This window comes from Dromiciops gliroides, chromosome 6 (assembly GCF_019393635.1).
Source record: "Dromiciops gliroides isolate mDroGli1 chromosome 6, mDroGli1.pri, whole genome shotgun sequence".
Taxonomy (NCBI): Eukaryota; Metazoa; Chordata; class Mammalia; order Microbiotheria; family Microbiotheriidae; genus Dromiciops; species Dromiciops gliroides.
The window spans coordinates 47,016,093-47,036,515 of NC_057866.1; the positions used below are offsets into that span (position 1 = coordinate 47,016,093).

Consider the following 20,423-nt stretch of genomic DNA (forward strand, 5'->3'; position numbering starts at 1 on the left):
TACAATATGGCATCATTGCTGGATCACACCTTAAATAACCATGTATTATAAGCACTAATTTTATAATGTGTAATTGACACTACTGTTACTAATAAATGTTAACCAATGTATTTTGGGGTGTCCAATTTAAAACATACAAGGGAAACAGAGTAAGATCTAGAACAACATTAGTCAGAATTATTTTGCAAAAGATTTCTAAAACATTTATTATGCCAATTACATAGATTCTTTACCTGATTAGCAGGAGAAGAGAAAACTAAAAAGGGGACATGATAGTGAGCTTTAAGTATTTGAAGGGCTATCATATAAAGAGGGGTTAGGCTTGTTCTGTTTAGTTGTAGATGGCAGAACAAGGAAAAATAGGTGGAAGTCCCTGAGTCAGGAATGCAGGCATGACATAAGCATGATATAAGCAAAAGCTTTCTCATTTTGGGAGCCATTCAAAGGCTGAATGGGGGCTACTTCTGAAGAAAATGGATTCCCCTTCATTCGTCTTCAAGCAAATACTAGATGACCAGTCCTCTTGTGTGTTTTAAAGAGGATTCCTTTAGGAATGGATGAGATTAGATGGCCACTGAGGTCCCTTTCATTCTGATATTCCACAATTATCTTAATGTTCAGTTTCTTAATAATAAGACCATTATTTCATAGCCCTGATATCATAAGGATGTAACTATGAACTTGAAAATGGATAGTTCTTTTATGATATAAACATATTAAATACTCTATTGCACCTTTGATGTATTTTGGAATCATGAACAAAGATATGGGAGGGACCTGAGAGGTCATTTAGTCTAATTCCCTCATTTTATAGATGAAAAAATTGAGACCCATTGCTAACATGCTGTCAGGAATACAGCAGCCACTCAATAAATGCATATTGAATTGATTTGACATGACCTATCTAAGATACACCAGCAGTTAAATGGCAGAGCTGGAATTTGAACGCAAGCCTCTTGACTACAAAGTACATTATCCATCATAATATGATTTTTCTTCCTATTCTTTTTAGTTTAAAAATCAATTTATTTAAAATAATGTTGGTAAAAATACTATTTTGGAGTCATGTCATACTCAGATTAAATTAAAATGTAAATATTTCAAAGACAATTCTAAAAATTAATTAATGGGATTTTGTGCTAGAGATGGATTCAGGAAGACCTGAGTTCAAATTCTGCCACTGAAGCTTGCTGTCACATTACCCCAAATAAATCATTTAACCTCTCTGTGTCTCAGAGTAATGTATAAGACATATACTCAGTTATAAAACATACATGTATTTTTTACCTCGGTATTCCTTAATATGATGCTTTTGAAATCAGTTATCACAGGTGCAAAAATAAAAGGTTTTAACAAGGCTCCCAATCAAAGGAAAAGTTCACAGATTTGGAAGAGACTCCTCATTTACTTACCTTTACATTAGAGACAGGTGAGATGCATTTAGGGCTAAACATAACATGTTACACTTTAATCCTGAAGCAGGTTCTACCACCTAAAAAGACTGCTTCATCCAAATACATATCAATACATTATTTTTCATAATCCTTTAAACCTTTCATTCAAAAGAGATTTGCCCTTCTATACTTTGTATTCACTGATCTGGGTCCATGTGGTTTCCTCCCACTAGAATGCATGCTCCTTGAGGGCAGAGACTTTAATTTTTGCCCTTCTATCTCCAAGAGAGAGAATATGACAAAGTGGAGGCAAAGCTGGCCTTAAGTCTTCCCTGGGCTCCATACCAGCTATGTGTTCTGAGACATGCCATTTAATTTCTCCATCATCTAATAATCCTCTAGGACAATAAACTACAGAGAAGGTGCTGACTTGCAGTGTACAAAGAGTTTATTCATGAAGGAATTTTCTCCACCAAAGGAATCAGTCCCTATCCCTATTTTCAATGCTTAGCACACCTTCTGAGTCACCCTGGGGGCTCAATGAATACTTAAATGTTAAAAGATAGATGAGTAAGAGAACAACTATGACAGTTCAATTCCTAAATTCTACTGTCCTCAGAAGTACCTGTGGCTATAGTCAAACTAGCAAAAATGGGTGGAAATTGCAGAGTCAAAAATATTGGATTGATATAAGAAAATAACTTACTAACACTGAGGTATAGCCAAATTTGGGGTTCAAATATATCTTTTGCTCTCCCCAAATAACAGCATGCTAACATGATTTTTTTTTCTTTCCTACTTTTCATTTTAAAGCTTTTTTTGTTTAAAATAATGTTTGTGAAAAATATTGCTGGCCCAATCCATTTCTAAAACACCGATATTTTCTTTTATTTTTTCCCCAGATAGGAGAGCCAGAAAGTTAAATGCTGACATTTCACTCAGAAAAAAAAAGAGAGAAAGAAAGAAAGAAAGAAACAAGTTGCCTCCCAAGAATGGCATAAGGAGATAAGCAGCAGGGTTGACTTTGTGTGATGGTTTTGTATGGGCTATGAAGAATTGTATCTCTCCAACAATCAAGAAAGGGGTAAAGAAGACATGAAGCAAAAAAAAAAAAAGTGTTGCTGTACATGCTTGGAGACTGGTGGCAGAGGCATAATAATAATAATAATAATAATAATAATAATAATAATAATAATAATAATAATAATACTGCAAAGCTCCTCTTCCCTATCCTGCCCTCCCCCACCATGAGATTTCTTGGCGTTAAGCAGGGTCTAAAGAGAGCTGATTGAGATTTTGTGAATGTAGATTCTCCCCCAAACAGTGGTACAAGAAACAAGGAGAATTGGAACAGAAGGATGGCGTATCAGTTGCTGCAGAGATAAGGACTTTTTTTCAGGCTGGAAAGGACCTTTTGAGCAGCTCAAAACAGAGTCCCCTTGATAAACCGTCAGCACAGTGCGATGCTTTATCATCCACTCCAGCCGATTTTTTCCTTCATCGGAACATCTTTTCATTTTATTTGTTCTTCAGATCACCAGGAAACAAAGGATGTTCTTCATCTCATTTTCTACTGAAATGAAAACTGCAAGGGGTGAGGGAGGGGACAGGGGGGTGGGAGCAAGAATCTTGTCCTAAATTCCCTTTCAAAGTGGTTTGAAGACACTTCAAGCACAGGACACAGGGTTATTATTGTTTTCTTGCTCTTCAATGGATTTTTGAATAAGGGTAGCCCAGGGTGTCAGTAAAAGCCTCATCTCTCCTCACCCAGAAGTCCAGCAAGAGAAAGTACACCAGGAAAGTAGAATTGATTTAAAGTCCCCTTCTGGAGGTTAGCATTACAATCCAAGGGCGCAGCTGCTTCCATTCTTGGCGTGATCCTAAATTCAACACTCTATGAATGGTCAGGTTTTTCTTTCTCCCTGGAGACTGTGACCACATTATCTTACTACTTATTTTAGGGTTTCTGTGAGGGTGGGGTGACCATTATGGTAAAACCTATGGACCCCTTCTCAGAATAATATTTTAAATGCATAAAATAAAATTCATAAGATTGTAAAGGAATTCAGCTAAATCAAAATTCAGTTATCAAAAATATATGTACACTTTTAAAAAATAAAAGTAAATTTGGTGGTGAGTACCTGACCTAAAGTCAGGAAGAACTGAAATCACATCTGGCCTCAGACACTTACTAGCTGTGTGACTCTGGGCAAGTCATTTAACCATGTTGGCCTCAGTTTCCTCATTTGTGAAATAAACTGGAAAAGGAAATGGCAAACCGCTCTAGTATCTTTGTAAGAAAAACCCCAAATAGAGTCATGAAGAGTAGTGCAGAACTGAACACAACTGAACAATAATGAAATAATAGGTTAAGAATCTGACCTATTTAGAGCAAGAAAAGTTTCTCATTTAATTTTTTTTTTAAATTCTGGAAGCCCTAAAAGGTAGAGCCTTGACCAGTCACACAACCAGGATGTATTTGAGGCTGAACTTGAACTCAGGACTTCCTCTCTTTGAAGTAAGTCCTCTATCCACTAAGCCAAATTAATTTTCCAGCTACCATTGCAATAGCAAAATAAATAAGCAAACAAATACTATGTGTATAAAAAAGGGAAACTAACTAAACTGGAAATTATTGAAAAAATTTACACAACTGTTCCTATGTTTTCCTCTGATTTTAACATTTTTTGTACACAAAAGCAATTTGTGGGGAAGGGGGTGTCCTGACCTGTCATTTCACTGGTATAAGGAACTCCTGGTGAGCAAGGAACTTCTTTGACTAAGGAAGATCAGTAGCTCTTTTCAAACATAGAATCTTCGAAAGTTGTCTGGGAGGACTGAGTGATCAACTGCCTAGACAGGGGATCATGGTCTTTTCTGTGTGTCCTGGACCCCTTTGGAATCCAGGGGATGTCAATGGACCACTTCTCAGAATAATGTTTTTAGTGAATTAATGAAAAACAGAGGAAGCCAGTTATATTGAAATTCAAGTATTCATATGTATATTAAGAAAAAAGAATTTCAGGGGTAGCTAGGTGGCACAGTGGATAAAACATTGACCCTGGATTCAAGAGGACCTAAGTTCAAATCCGGCCTCAGACACTTGGCACTTACTAGCTGTGTGACCCTGGGCAAATCACTCAACCCTTATTGCCCAGCAAAAAGAAGGAAAGAAAGAAAGAAAGAAAGAAAGAAAGAAAGAAAGAAAGAAAGAAAGAAAGAAAGAAAGGAAGGAAGGAAGGAAGGAAGGAAGGAAGGAAGGAAGGAAGGAAGGAAGGAAGGAAGGAAGGAAGGAAGGAAGGAAGGAAGGAAGGAAGGAAGGAAGGAAGGAAGGAAGGAAGGAAGGAAGGAAGGAAGGAAGGAAGAAAGAAAGAAAGAAAAAAGAAGTTCAAGGACTGTAGGGGTCCTTGGTCCCCTGACCCTAAAGTCACACAGCTATCAGGCATCCAAAGCAGGTAGGTCTATGTCTTCCTGACCTCAAAGGCACCTATCAGTCCACTAATACAATGTTACCTCTAATACACTACTTCATTGATAGAGGGACTTCCTTTGGGAGGGAACTCCCTCTACCTGTGCAGATCAGCACTGAATGTTTAAATGACTTGCCCAGTATCACTTAAACTAATAAAGATAAATATTTTTTATCAATTCAAGCATCTGAAATTTGGTTGGTATTAATTCTCCTTCCACCTACACAGATTGCAACCCCTCTTTAAATTGATTATCTTGGAGAGTTGTGGCTGAAATATCCATTCCTCTGGAGCTAATGTGGCAATGAACCTATCTAAAATTAGCTAGGATGGGCCCTCAGACAATATGATTGAAGGCCCATCCCCAGGTCCATAATCTAAGACCAAGAACCTTAACCTTGAATCGTATACCTCAAGACATTAATAAATTTGTATGGGAAAAAATCCATCTTTATTTCAATATATGTTCTATCCTTTGTAAACCATGGATTTTACTTTATACTTTTAAAAACATTATTGTAAGAAGGCACCCATAGGCTGCACCAGAATGCCAAAAGATGCAAGACACAAATAAGGTTAAGGATGTTTTGTCTAAAGTTTGTTTTTGTTGTTGTTGTTCAGTAAGTGCATTAGATTAATAATAATAATAATAACAATATCTAACATTTATATAATGTTATGTGCCAAGCACTATGCCAAGTCCTTTACTGATCATTATTTAATTTGTTCCTCACAATAACTCTGGAAGCTCTGTGCTATTATTATCCTCATTTTATTGAAGTATATGAGACAAACATAAAGTGACTTGCTCTGGGTCACACAGCCAGTAAACATCAAGGGTCATATTTGAACCCAGAGCTTCCTGGCTCCAAGCCCCACACTCTATCCATTGTACCACCTAGCTATCTCACATTTCACTGATACACTGTAGCATTTGAGAACACCAAATAACTCCATGCCACTGTGGAGCAATAGAATAAGAATTGAACAGACCTGTTTAGCAAAATGTAAAAACTTCATTATCATTACATTAATGCTTTTGTCTTATGACCTACCTGATTACTAATATAAATATTTAACATAAGTTTCTAAGTCTTCAGTTCTAGTTTTGCCTAAAGTAGGGCCGTGGAGCTGGAGACGTTTTGTTTTTGTCTTTGTGGCCCCAGCATGTTGTATGGTCCCTGGCTCATAGTAGGTATATAATAAATACTTGGGGCAACTAGGTGGCACAATGGATAAAGCACTGAGCTTCCAGTCAGGAAGACTCATATTCCTAAGTTTAAATCTGGCTTCTAATAATTCCTAGCTGTGTGACCCTGGGGAAGTCACTGTTTACCTCAGTTTCCTCATCTGTAAAATGAACCGGAGAACGAAATGGCAAACCACTTCAATAACTCTGCCAAGGAAATACCAAATGGGGTTCCAAAGAATCAGAAATGACTAAACAACAACAACAAAATTCTTGTTGATTAATTGACATTTCACATTTCTGTCTAGCTACAAAGATTAAATGATGATATAGGGGGAGCAACTAGGTGGCACAGTGAATAAAACACCAGCCCTGGATTCAGGAGGACTTGAGTTCAAATCCAGCCTCAGACACTTAAACACTTACTAGCTGTGTGACCCTGGGCAAGTCACTTAACCCTCATTACCCAGAAAAAAAAATGATATAGTCATTGAAGATTCTCTAATATCTAAGCTACTCTATTCTAGGAATAGCAGACAGACTGTTATACTCAGAGCCAGAAAGATTCTGTTCAAGTCCTATCTCAAACTTACTCCTGGGCCAGTCACTCACACCTCTTAGCATCCAACAGTAGCTCAATAATATCCATTGCAGGAAGAGTTGATAATTTGTACTGGTTAAGGGAGTTTCCTCACTAGGTACTCTATGTACCAACAAAATCCCTTGCCCAGACTATATGGGGGGCGGGGGAGAGTACTAGATATTTCATAGTGAGAAGTGTATTGAAGCCATGGACCTGGGTTTGAATCTCAGTTCTTCTATTTATTCCCTATGTGTAACCTGGAACAAATCATTTGTATATTTTCTCAACTGCCAGTTGAAGGTGTTGGATCAATGAACATTCCCTCCATCTCTGAATCATGACCCTGTACTATATCCCTGAATTTGATAGGTTTTGGTCTTTCATGATCATGTATTACAATCATACAAGGACATATTTTTTTCATTTTTTTGGTGGGGGCGGCAATGAGGGTTAAGTGACTTACCCAAAGTCACATAGCTAGTAAGTGTCAAGTGTCTAAGGCCTGATTGGAACTCAGGTCCTCCTGAATCCAGGGCTGGTGGTTTATCCATTGCACCACCTAGCTTCTCCCTATCCACCTAGCTGCCCCCATAAGGGCATATCTTTTTTTTTTTCCTTTTTTTGCTGGGCAATGAGGGTTAAGTGACTTGCCCAGGGTCACACAGCTAGTAAGTGTCAAGAGTCTGAGACTGGATTTGAACTCAGGTCCTTCTGGATCCAGGGCTGGTGCTTTATCCACTGTGCCACCTGGCTGCCCCTATAAGGGCATATCTTAAAGGATATTTGGCCTTGTATTTTTGAGTTGAGTTATCTGTGTGTTATTTTTACTAGGGTTTCATTTTGTAAGACTGTATCAACTTCAGCTCAAATGAAAGTATGTTGCTTCTGTTTCTTCCCTTTCCCCATTTGGTTCTGTTCCACTAACCATGGCATAGCTGATAATAGTGGATTTGTAAGACTAAACCTTTGATCCAAGGAAAATGGACACGGAAACATGGAAACTCCTTGACATCAGAGCTTGCTTTCATTTTTGTCTTGGGATTACAAATGCCTAGCACAATGTCTATTCAGTGCCTAAGGCATGCTTGTTGAATTGCGTTGAATTGAACCTTCTCTCACCAAGCTAGTGTAAGAAGCCAATCTAACTGCTTGGAACATGATTCACCAAAAGAGAAAAAAAAAAACATTTTTTTATCTTGGTAAAGCATGAAGTGTCTATTCTTTTCTTTCTTCAAATACATATCAATTTGACTTTAGATAATTACATAGGTTAGAAGGAAGGTGTTTCCATCATTTTTACAGCTGGAAAGAATCAACCACTATTCTCAATTGGAACATTGGAATGTTCAACGTAGGTAAATTGCTCATAAAGACTAATGGTACAATTTCACCCCAAGTTAATATATCCCCTCAATTCTGCCTTGCCTTATTAACAGCCTTATTTTTCAGAAGGAAAATCTTGTGTTCCAATTCCCTTTCCTAGTCTTCTTTCCCCAGGGTAAACAATAATAACAGGGAACTGTGATGTTTAGCTACCTATGAAAGTTCAGAATTCCAATAATATAACATACCCAAAGAAGTGACTATGACAGTTATTAATTTGTGAAATCATCATAAGTCTCTAGGTTGGGGGTTCTTAACCTGGGATCTGTAATTTTGTTGTGCTTCTTTAAAAAAAAAACTCAAAATTTTCTTAATTAGATTTCAAAGTTTCCTTTGAGATCTTTTGTGTTTTATTTTATGCATTTAAAAACATTATTCAGAAATGGGGTCCAGAGGCTTCATCAGATTGTCAAAGAGGTCAATGACACAAAAAAGGTTAGCAACTTCTACCCTAGAATCATAGCTTTAGAGCTTAAAGGTGTTTTAAATCTCAGCTAATCCATCTTCACCTATCTTAGATTCTTTTGTTTTAAATGAATTTTATTTTTATTATGAACTTTAAAAATCCATCCCACATTTTTGAGATGAGGAAACAGCGCAGAGAGGTTAAAGTGACTTGCCCCAAGTTATAACACTAGAAAGTAGTGGAGTCCAGAATCTAATCCAAGCTATGTAACTTCAAAGCTAGGGCTCTATTCACTCTACCATACTGCCTCCTCTTATGCGAAAGAAAGAAAGAAAGAAAGAAAGAAAGAAAGAAAGAAAGAAAGAAAGAAAGAAAGAAAGAAAGAAAGAAAGAAAGAAAGAAAGAAAGAAAGAAAGAAAGAAAGAAAGAAAGAAAGAAAGAAAGAAAAGAAAGAAAGAAAGAAAGAAAGGAAGAAAGGAAGAAAGGAAGAAAGGAAGAAAGGAAGAAAGGAAGAAAGGAAGAAAGGAAGGAAGGAAGGAAGGAAGGAAGGAAGGAAGGAAGGAAGGAAGGAAGGAAGGAAGGAAGGAAGGAAGGAAGGAAGGAAGGAAGGAAGGAAGGAAGGAAGGAAGGAAGGAAGGAAGGAAGGAAGAAAGGAAGGAAGGAAGGAAGGAAGGAAGGAAGAAAGAAAGAAAGAAAGAAAGGAAGAAAGAAAGAAAGAAAGAAAGAAAGAAAGAAAGAAAGAAAGAAAGAAAGAAAGAAAGAAAGAAAGAAAGAAAGAAAGAAAGAAAGAAAGAAAGAAAGAAAGAAAGAAAGAAAGAAAGAAAGAAAGAAAGAAAGAAAGAAAGATGCTATTTATTAAGCAGTTGTGTTGTTTGTTTGTTTTGGTTTTGGTTTGTTTTTTTTTGGGGGGGGGGAGTGTTCTGTCCATAAATCAAAGGCTCATTTGTCTCTACACATTATACCAATCACCTCACAGAAGAAGATACATACCCAAACCTTCTGATTCAAAGAGGCATGTTTCATCCACCCCTACATCTCGGCACCAGGATAAGAAATTGGCTGTGTTGTCTCGGGCAAAAAAGGAGCCTGAAGGTGCGCTGGCTTTGCATGGAATCTTCCTCATAGGCAGGCACTGTGAAAAACAAAGAACTCTCACTCTGTTGGAAGCACATCTGGTCAAATCATCCTAGGAGTGAATATTAAAGGGCCATTTATGTGTACCATGAAACTCCCTTACAATGACCTCATCTCTAATGATTCCTTTGCACAAACCTATAGGAAGGGAAATGAAATGCCAATGAAACTGATACAGCAACCCAGTGGTGTATGAGAAATCTGCATCCATCAAAAATGGAGCATTATTGGGACCATGAATTTCAAGCCTCAAGCAGGAAAGTCCTGGAAGTCCTTATCCTGTCTCTATTCCTTCCTATTTTCTTTCTGATATTTTTTTTCTTTTGGGAGACTCCAGATAAGAAATTCACTCAATATCACTATCTGCCATTTCTTTTTAGATATTTGCTATTTACTTATCTATGTACATGATCTCCAACCCCCATAGAATATAAGGTCCCTCAAAGGCAGGATCCATTTTTCCCCATTTATTTATTTTTTTAATTATAAAAGTATTTTATTATTTTCCAGTTACATGTAGAGATAGTTTTCAACATTTGTTTTTATAAGATTTCCAGCTTCAAATTTCCCCCCCTCCCCTCCTTCCCCCCTCCCCAAGACAGCAAGTAATCTGCTATAGGTTATATATGTACAATAACATTAAACATAATTCTGCATTAGTCATGTTATAAGAGAAGAATCAGAGCAAAAAGAAAAAACCTCAAAAAAGAAAAACAACAGCACCAAAAGTAAAAGAAATAGTATGGTTTAATCTGCATCAATATTCCACAGTTCTTTTTATTTTCTGGATTTGGAGAACCTTTTCCATCATGAGTCCTTTGGAACTATCTTGTATTGCTGAGAAGAATCAAGTCTATCATGGTTGATCAACACATAATGTTGATGATACTGTGGACAATGTTCTTCTGGTTCTGCTCATCTCACTCATCATCAGTTCATGCAAGTCTTTCCAGGTTTCCCTGAAATCTGCCTGTTCATCGTTTCTTACAGCACAATGGAATTCCATTACATTCATATACCACAACTTGTTTAGCCACTCCCCAGTTGATGGGCAGCCCCTCAATTTCCAATTCCTTGCCACCACAAAAAGAGCAGTTATACATATTTTTGTCCCTGTGGGTCCTTTTCCCTTCTTTATGATCTCTTTGGGAAAAAGACCCAATAGTGGTATCACTGGGTCAAAGGGTATGCACAGCTTTATATCCCTTTGGGTATAATTCCAAATTGCTCTCCAGAATGGTTGGATCAGTTCACAGTTCCACCAACAATCCATTAGTGTTCCAATTTTCCCACAGCTTCTCCAACATTTGTTAGTTTCCCTTTTTGTCATATTAGCCAATCTGATAGTGTCACATGGTACCTCAGAGTTGGTTTCATTTGCATCTCTCTAATCAATGGTGATTTAGACCATTTTTTCATATAGCAATAGATAGCTTTGATTTCTTCATGAGAAAACTGCCTGTTCATATCCTTTGACCATCTCTCAAATGGAGAATGACTTGTATTTTTATACATTTGATTGAGTTCTCAATATATTTTAGAAATGAGGCGTTTATCAGAAGTACTAGCCATAAAAATTGTTTCCCAGCTTTCTGCCTCCCTTCTAATTTTGGATGCATTGCTTCTGTTTGTACAGAAACTTTTTAATTTAGTGTAATCAAAATCATCCATTTTGCATTTCATAATATTCTCTATCTCTTCTTTGGTCATAAACTGTTCTCATTTCTAAAGATCTGAAAGGTAAACTATTCCTTTCTCTCCTAATTTACCTATGGTATCACCTTTTATGTCTAAGTCATGTACCCATTTTCACCTTATTTTAGTATAAGGTGTAAGATGTTGGTCTATGCCTAATTTCAGGCAGGATCCATTTTGCTTTTGTCTTTGAATCTTCAGCACCTGGTGCAAAGTAGACATTTAATAAAGGTTGTTGAATGAGTGAGTATAGCCACTGATGCAAATAAACCCCTCAAATGTCTGGATGGATTCTATTTGCTTGTAGTCAGATATTGCTGCCTAGACATCATCCGTCCATAGAGGAAGGATCCAAATGGAAGTGTCTTCCAGAAGTTCCCCAAACCTCTGTTCTTCTGAACCCAAAGTAAAGGGATCTTAGTATTCTGGATCTTTGAGGAATGAAATTCTCTAGTTTTTTTCCAAATTCATCACTTTCACATCCTACAGAGCTGTTTTGACAAATTTCTAATCTGCAGCCTTTTATTTCTTCCAAAACAGAGTGGTCTTGCTCTATGGTACTGTTCTGTAGGAAACAAGAGAAAGTAATACTGACAAAGGCAAGATGTAACTGGCCCTAAATTGCCTATTGACAGTTAATTATTTTGGAGAATTTTGGCCTAGAAATTTCCCCTCAACAAAATGTACAATTATATGAAGAAATTCATGATAGAATGTGACCAATTAATACATTGATCCTATGTAAAAGTATAATAAGTGAAGATTTCATGTAATTACCTTGATAATTCTGGGCCAAAGTAACAAGAAAAAAAGTCTTTGAACTAGCCAGATAGTCAAGGCAGAGTGATTTTTGTGAATTGTATTAGTAAAATAATTGCTTCAATTCTCTACTTAACTTCATACCTGTAGATAAAACAGAAATGTTCTTGATGGTGGTAGATCACAAGGTTAAAATGGTTGTGAAAAATCAATAAAAGAAACAAATAAAAGTGATTGAAACAGTCCTGCAAAAAAAAATTAAATACTCTATGACCTTTTCCTAGTCTTCTAGCCCAGTGACTTTATGGCTACGTCCATGTAAATGAAATTTTCAGTTATTTAAATAAAAAACTCAGTTACTCATCCAGTTTGACAAACTTTTAAACACCTGCTATGTGTACTTGCTGCTAGGATGCAAAAATAAAGCAGACTGTACTCTGTACTTTAGTGGGGAGGAATATAGTGTATATGAAGGTGAGTAAATATAAGACCATCTGAGTCAGGAGAAAACACCAACAACTTAGGTGGGGGTCAGAGAGGAGAAAACGACACATCAGGAAATGCTTCTGGAAGTTGAAGGGAACTAAGCATTCTATACGGAGGTTTTATTTTAACACTTAGAGTAAAGAAGTAGAAACATCTATCCAAAGAGCCCACCTAGTTCAATGATTATGACTATATTAAAATGATGTTAATCTATTAATTCTTTCGTGTATAAAATGAATTTTAGATTAATTTCCCACAAATAGTTAATTCCAAAAATACAACAACAAAAGGCAGCATGGTAGAATAGATTGAATTCTGCCTGTACTTGGAATGAGGAAGACCTGGGTTTGAATGATGTTTCAGCTACTTACTAGTCGTGTTAATGCCAGGCAAATGCCTTATCAACTCTGTGCCTCAGTTTCTTCATCTGCAAAATAAGGGGATTGGATTCAATTGCCTTTATGGTCCCTTATAGCTTTAAATCTATGATCTAAGGTATAGAAAGAAAATTGACTCCCGTATTACTTAACACTGCACTCTGTGGTATTCCTTTTCCCTAACCATGGCCCTATTGAGAGAAAATGGAAGAGTTTCATAGACCTAAGATTTATAATCATTCTCTAGAGTTTCTATTTCTTCTTTCTTGACTCTCCCCATAATTGACAATTTGGCTATTCACTTCTTTGACTCCATGAACCTCCAGGTTACTCGCCCAGTTACTAATAACAATGTCAATATTGTTACATTTTAGTATTATTCATTGTGGAGATGCAATATAAAAGTAAACTATTAGGATTTTTGCAGTGGCTTTGAATTCTCTCCCCTTCTAACTCAAGCTTAAGAAGTTACAGAGACACAGGACTACATGAGACCTATCTTGATCCCAATAGTTTCTAGTGTTCTCTCCCCAACTACTCTTTTTTTTAATTTACTTATCTGTGCACATATTGTTTCCACCAATGAAATAAAAGCATCTTGAGGTCAGTAACACTTTCATTTTTGTCTCTGCATCTCCCTCATCTGACATAAAGTAGGAACTTGATGAATGCTTGTTAGGATGAATGGAGGGACATAAGTTTAAGGGAGGAGATAATGAGTTCCATATTCAAAATGTTGGGTTAGAATGCCAATGAGATATACAGGTGGAGATCTTAAGTGGACATTTGGTCATGTGGAAATGCACTTCAGGATAGAGAGAGAAGTATCATAGATTCATGGACAAAAAGCCAGCCTTAAAGTCAGGAACACCTGGGTTCAAGATCTATCTCTACTACAAAGTGGCTGTGGGGGAATAACCAAGTCACTTGAACTCTGCATTTTCCCAGCATCTCTCCCAGAGTATAATTTGTAGAACAGTTGCCAGTCTGCATTGGCAGAGAGAGTTTCCTCCATGGGAGGTTTTTTATGCCAATGAAATCATAGATTCAGACCAATTTTTATAAAGATTTGGAGCTTAGACAACTTCACATATCAAAATGGATTGAAATTTTTACTTGGTTAGTTAACTATGCCTTAGAGGTTACACATAGATTAGGTTATATTTACTAAATATATTCATAAATTCTGTTTATATATGTTCATATTTGTGTATATATTTATATTTTCTATGCATATATTTTGTGCATCATGAGTTGCCTATATACTAACAATGGAGATAGATGTATAGATAGATATATGCATATATAGACAGGCATACTATTTGTAGAGAGAAATGTACTATAAATCTTCTTATAGCTCAACAGATAATGATCTTAGGAAAGATAGCCTTTCTGAATCTTGGTTTCTTCATCTTGAAATGAGATTATTGGATTAGATGATTGCTCAGATCACTTCTGACCATAAATCCTACAATCCTATGAGGAGATCATAAATAAATTATTTAGAGCTTTATGATAGCTAACACTATGAAGAATACTACAATAGCTTTATCTTCCTACCAACAAAGATATTCCAGAGGAGAGATTAATTCTGTAGGCCTATGTTATAAGAAGACCCAGAAGTGGTAGGTGCTAACAAATTAGTCAGTGCAGCCAACAAAATGCTATATTGAGAACTTACTTGCATGATCTTTGACTTAACAAATAAAATGCAATAAATCTTTTCTTTTCTACAAGATTGTTAAAGCATCAAGTTTTCTATATAAACATAGATGTCATTCTTCCTGGAAAATTCTTTGCTCTGATGGGAAAAGGCATGACTGTAGTTTTTGGCAAGTTAAAGGAGAGCTAGCCATCAAAACGCCATAACGTAAGAATCCAGAGGAAACACTAGTTCAGTCATACAATCTAGCAAAGAAGGCGATTTATGGAGCATCCCTTTCTGTTCTGGAGCTGGTAGTTAGATTTAAGTCTTTGGGCTTGCCAAATAGTATCTCTGGCCATTTATACTCATACTTGTCTAGACAAAGCATTTTAGTAGCTAGAATTTGATAAATAACCCCAAACAATCTAAATCATTCTGAACACTTCATAAAAAATATCTAATATAATATAGGCTAAGCAGTTATTGGCCAACCCCCTTAAAATTCAGGACTCAGTAAGAGACCTATGTCAGAGGTCATCTTTTTGCAGGATTATATCTTACTCCAATTAGAAGCCAAAAGGTCATCCAGGTGACCAATGCTCATGACTGATGCATTTATGAGCAAAGTATTTTCAGTGGGAAAACAGACTGGTTAAATGTCATTGCAAAGGACTCTATCACAGTGACATTGGATTATGGCAGAATTAGAAAAAATACTTTTGCTTCATTATTATCCACACAATTTCAAGGTATCAAAAGAAGGGTCTTCAATATGTTGGTGCCCCCCCCCATGGAGAATTTAGAAGAAGATACTGGCAAGAGGTTTCTTTGATGAGCTGTTCTCAGTGAGTTTCAGTCATCATCTTTGGATAGAGTACACACATCACTGAGTTCACAGATGAAAGTATTGCTTTGAATTTTTTGCTATATATTTTTATGAAACACCTGCAAAGCAGGTGCTGGCAGTGATGTCAGATGATGATTGCTCCCTCTACACACTACCTTTGTAGCTATTTTATGAGATGTCCTAGAGTGATTTGAATTGTGTTGGCCTTTAAAAATAGATTCTAGCTATGAAAATGTTCTGTCTGGACAAAGGCTAGAAGCTGCTAGCGATACTGTTTGGCAAAACAAAAAGGCATGGATCTTCTTGTGATGAAGACCCTTTCAGCTACATAGTTCTGTAACTTTATAAATCTGCATCAAAATCAAGTAGTCTAAGAGAGAAGCCAGCTTTCAAATCTCTCAGTAAAACTGTCTTATCCAATCCAAGACTAGACCACACCTTTTTTTACATGTCCCAAAATTACTTATTCTCATCCAACTTGTTCCATCAGACTCGCTTACTCTAGCTGCTTTAAACAAATGCTGGTTCCAAGTTGTGCTTCAAAAACAATCCAAACTTTAAGTTCTGCTTAACAGAGGGAATAAGCCAAAGCACTTGACCGGAAAAAAACAAGGACTTAGCTGGTCAAAATATTCTCATCCTTGATATAAACTATTAAAAGCAAAGACTTTCTTTATAAAAAAAACAAACAAAAACTTCAATTACAATCCCATAAAAGTTCAAGAATTTTAACACATTGAACGTAGTAGTTGTGTTTAAAAAAAAATACTGGAACATATTGTTAAGTTAATACAAAGTATATGCAAAGTAAACACCAGATACCCTGGGGGCGGGGGGAGGAGGGTAAAGCAGGATCAGTCAACAAGCATTTCTTAAGCACCTACTACGTGCTAGGCACTGTGCTAAGTGCTGGGACCACAAGGAAAAGCAAAAGTCAGTCTCGGGGGGCAGCTAGGTGGTGCAGTGGATAGAGCACCAGCCCTGGAGTCAGGAGGACCTGAGTTCAAATCTGGCTTCAGACACTTGACACTTACTAGCTGTGTGACCCTGGGCAAGTCACTTAATCCCAATTGCCTCACAAAAAAAAAAAAGTCAGACTGGGATCCCAAGGAGCTCATAGTCCAATGAAGGAAAAAATATACAACCAAATAAGTGTAAATATTCTTTATACAGGATAAATTGGAGATAATTAATAGTGGTAAAGCTCTAGAATTAAGGGAGATCAGGAAAGACTTCCTGTAAAACAAAGCTTCTTAAACTGTGGGTGACAACCCCATATGGTGTCATGTAAGTGAATGTGGAGGGTAAAAAAAAAAATTGGCAATGGTAAAAGGTTAAGTATCCCCTTTTTATATACCTACATACCTGGGGTCGTGTAAAAATTTCTTTGGAAAAAAGGGGTCACAAGTGGAAAAAGTTTAAGAAGCCCTTCTATAGAAAGTGGGATTTTAGCTGGGACTTGAAGGAAAATTGAGATGTCTAGTAGACACTTGTCAGTGGAAGAAACAAGGCCAGGGATGCATACAGATAATTGAATCTGTGGTAGTTTACCACTCCTAAGAGGAACATCTTGAGGACATCAGCAAAAGAACTTTCAGTAGCTGTGAGTTACACATTTGCACACATACTCTTTGCATCTGAGTCCACTTTCTTCTGGGACTCTCAATGCATTAGAAGGCAGGTGTGTCACAGACTTTTAGGGTATAGGGGTGAATTTTGTAACAACTATACTAACTCTTCCAACATAGCCAATACCCACTTCCTAAAAACTAGTTAATTAGGACGACAAATTGGTAATAATAACAGATCATCTTAGCAGGAACTGTACCAGTTGGGGCACCAGACAAAGGCTAAGTTTAGAGCCCATAGTCCATGCAGTAGCTAGGTTCTGGGGCCCAAGTTCCTCAACATGAGTGGAAGTTAGGAGAAAATTTCTAGCACACAAGTGAATGTGAATTGCTTCTACTTCTACTGAGAGGCCCAATGGATAGAGCAGTGAGACTGGAGCCAGGAAAACTGAAATTCCCATCCAGTCTGACACTTACTAGTTATGTAATCCCACTTAACCTCAGTTTCATCAATTGTAAAACAGGGATAACAAGATCTCCCACCTCCCAGGGTTCTTCTGAGGATTAGATGAGATATTTGTGAAGCATTTAGCATAGTGTCTCCTATGTGGTAGGCACTACATAAATGCTAGCTATCTTGTTGTTGCTCAGCCATTTTTCAGTCATGTCTGACTGTGATCCCATTTGTGACCCCATCTTGAAAAAGATACTGCAGTGATTTGCCCTTCCCTTCGACAGCTCATTTTATAAATGTGGAACTGAAGTGAACAGGTATAGATGACTTACCCAGGGTCACATGGCTAGTAAATATCTGAAGATAGATTTGAGCTCAAGTCTTCTTGACTTCAGGTCTGGTACTCTATCCATTGTACCACTTAGCTGCTTTAAAATGCTAATTATTAGTATTCAACTACTAATATGATAGATGTTATTATACATTATTGTAATAAAAACTGAAGTAAGATGCAAACCCCATGGACACCTTGGAGAAGAGGGCTAAAATAGATAAAAGCTAGGTATAGAGAAGTCAGCCCAAATACTGAGTATGAACTAAGAGCTGGGGGATAGCAAGTGACCAAATGCAAGCTTTTGTTCAGTCATTTTCAGTGGTGTCCAGCCCTTTGGGGTTTTCTTGACAAAGATACTAGAGTAGTTTCTCATTTTCTTCTCCAGCTCATGTTACTGATGAAGAAACTGAGGCAAATGGGGTTAAGTGACTTGCCCAGGGTCACCCAACTAGTAAGTGTCTGAGGCCAAATTTGAACTCAGGTCTTCCTGACTCCAGGCCATGCACTCTATTTACTATGCCACTTTGATGTCCCAAGTGCAGGTTTGGATATAGCTAAAGAAATATGGATTTATGTCATCCTTCCTAACCCCTCATTCCATTCTTAGCTCCTTGTAATGTCATGCATCAAGGATGGTGGGATGCCTAAAAGTGGTTTCCTTGTAAAATAACCAGTCTACAGTGGGGAATATCATGAGATTGGATGCTATCATTGGACCTCAGTTCAACTTCTGGCTCTGCTTGTTACTAGTTGGGTAACTTTGGGCAAGGTAATTTTATCTCTATGGGCCTCAGTTGTCTCACCTGTAAAACAAGAAAATTAAACCAGAGGTACTCTAATGTTGCTTCCACCTCTAAATCTATGATCCTTTGACCTCACTTACATTGGTAGCTACCACAAAGTCTTCCCTTAGTACTTACTGACTTCCAAACTCCTGCTGCCTATTATTATATTGTTCAATATAATTTCCTTGTGTAAATCTTATTTTCACATGGAATGTAATCTACTGGAGGACAGCAACCACATTGGATGCCGTATAATGTCTATATATCATAGGGCTTAAATGTTAGTATACAATCAATAAATGTTAGATTGATATGTTGATCCATACATCAGCAGAGCAGTGAATTCCCAAACCTTCCTCCCTGATCCTTTCTAGACTGTAGTTTCAGTGTGATGTAATAAGAGAATCTAATTCTAGATCATCTTTAAAGGATTTTAACTTCAAACCACTGTTTCTTGGTGAGTGAAAACCACTCTAAAATCCCCTTTATTATTTTTTCTTCCCTAGTACCCTGCATTTCCTGTAGAATTAGTGGTGCCACAGTAGAATCATACAATAAGAAAGATCAGGAAGTAGGAGCACAATAATCTGTGCCATTTTCTTCTACTTAAACCCTTCTGGGTCAGAAGGTCAAAGGGCCTTAGAGACAAAGATCTTGAGTTGAAGATGCTCAACCTCCTTGGGCCTCAATTTCTTCACCTTTAAAATGAGGGACTTGGACTCATGTCCCATAAGCTCCATTCTATCTAGATATATAGAGAGAGCTATGCTCATATGCCATTATTTTTAGCAATTTTTCTGTGACATGAGGATGCCTAAATCATAGTTGAATGCTTGACCAAATTCCCTTCCAAATGCTAAAAGCTCCATTATCTGGGTCTGCAGGTATTTTGGAGGCATTCATAACCATTTTTTTCTTTTAACCAGACCCACAAAACTCTTTATATCCTGTTGCTTAGCCTATGTTTGCTTTAATTCAGCGAGAAAAAGAAGTCAAAATATCAGAAGAAACTGGAGCCAGAGATCCATTTAAAGTGGAAAGGAAATGTTGAAGTTAAAGATTGAGATTTTTCTAAGAAAAAAAACACATTCAATAAGTTATTATATCCACTCTTAAGAATGTTAATATTATATGGTACTTCCTTCTCTTCCAATTTTTGGGGGAGGTTAGGAAAACACTGAAACAAAAGCCACATTCATTTTAACATTCAGACCCAAACGAGAGAATAAAGGAGTGGCATTTGCAGATCTTTACAAGAGCAGAAGTGAAAAATGCACCATTAGGAGTTTAAATAGTTCAATTTCTTTATAAAAATCTGAGGTAAATACTGCTCCCTGATTACTTCAGCTAGACACTTTGGAAGCTAAAATAGCCCACAAAGGGATATATAAAAGAAGACATGGCAAGAACCAAGAGCTAATATCTTTCCTTTTCCAATAGTCATAAAGAAAATGCTGCTCAAACATTCAGATAATAAAGTCGCTCTTTCCACGAATTGAATTAATATTTCCCCTTATATCCCCCTTGCTACCTTTGGTTTCACCATTTATTTTATTGAAGAGCTTTTCTCCCAATAAAATAATTTCATTGAACATTAAAAGGGCCAAGGTATCTAAATGTAATTTAGAACTCCCTACCTAGGAAATTTAGTAACCTTAACTATATGGGCCAATATAAAATGGGTAGAGTTTTTTGGTTTTTTTAATAAATCCTCTGGAGTAGAGTTATGATACCACCCTTAGGGGCCCATTTAAGGGTCCAGTGGTCTGAGATTCTTTACACTACTTCAACAAATGAGCTCCCTTGAACAGAGCCCCAAAGAGATCCCTCTTGTGCTAAATTCAAATCCGTAGAGAATGGTGATTCAATAAGGTTCTATGTAACTTTAATTTTCCATTAGCCATGAGAAAATAT

At 37.0% G+C, this 20,423-nt stretch overlaps 1 protein-coding gene across 2 annotated transcripts in view; it reads right to left on the minus strand.

The window, feature by feature from the left end:
- Nucleotides 1-20,423, minus strand: part of GAS2 (growth arrest specific 2) — a 159,749-nt gene that overhangs the window by 87,587 nt on the left and 51,739 nt on the right. For both annotated transcript variants that reach the window (XM_043971686.1, XM_043971685.1), the window contains exon 4: nt 9,416-9,557. In XM_043971686.1, the coding sequence (XP_043827621.1) occupies nt 9,416-9,557 (142 nt within the window). The remainder of the gene's footprint in view (nt 1-9,415; nt 9,558-20,423) is intronic.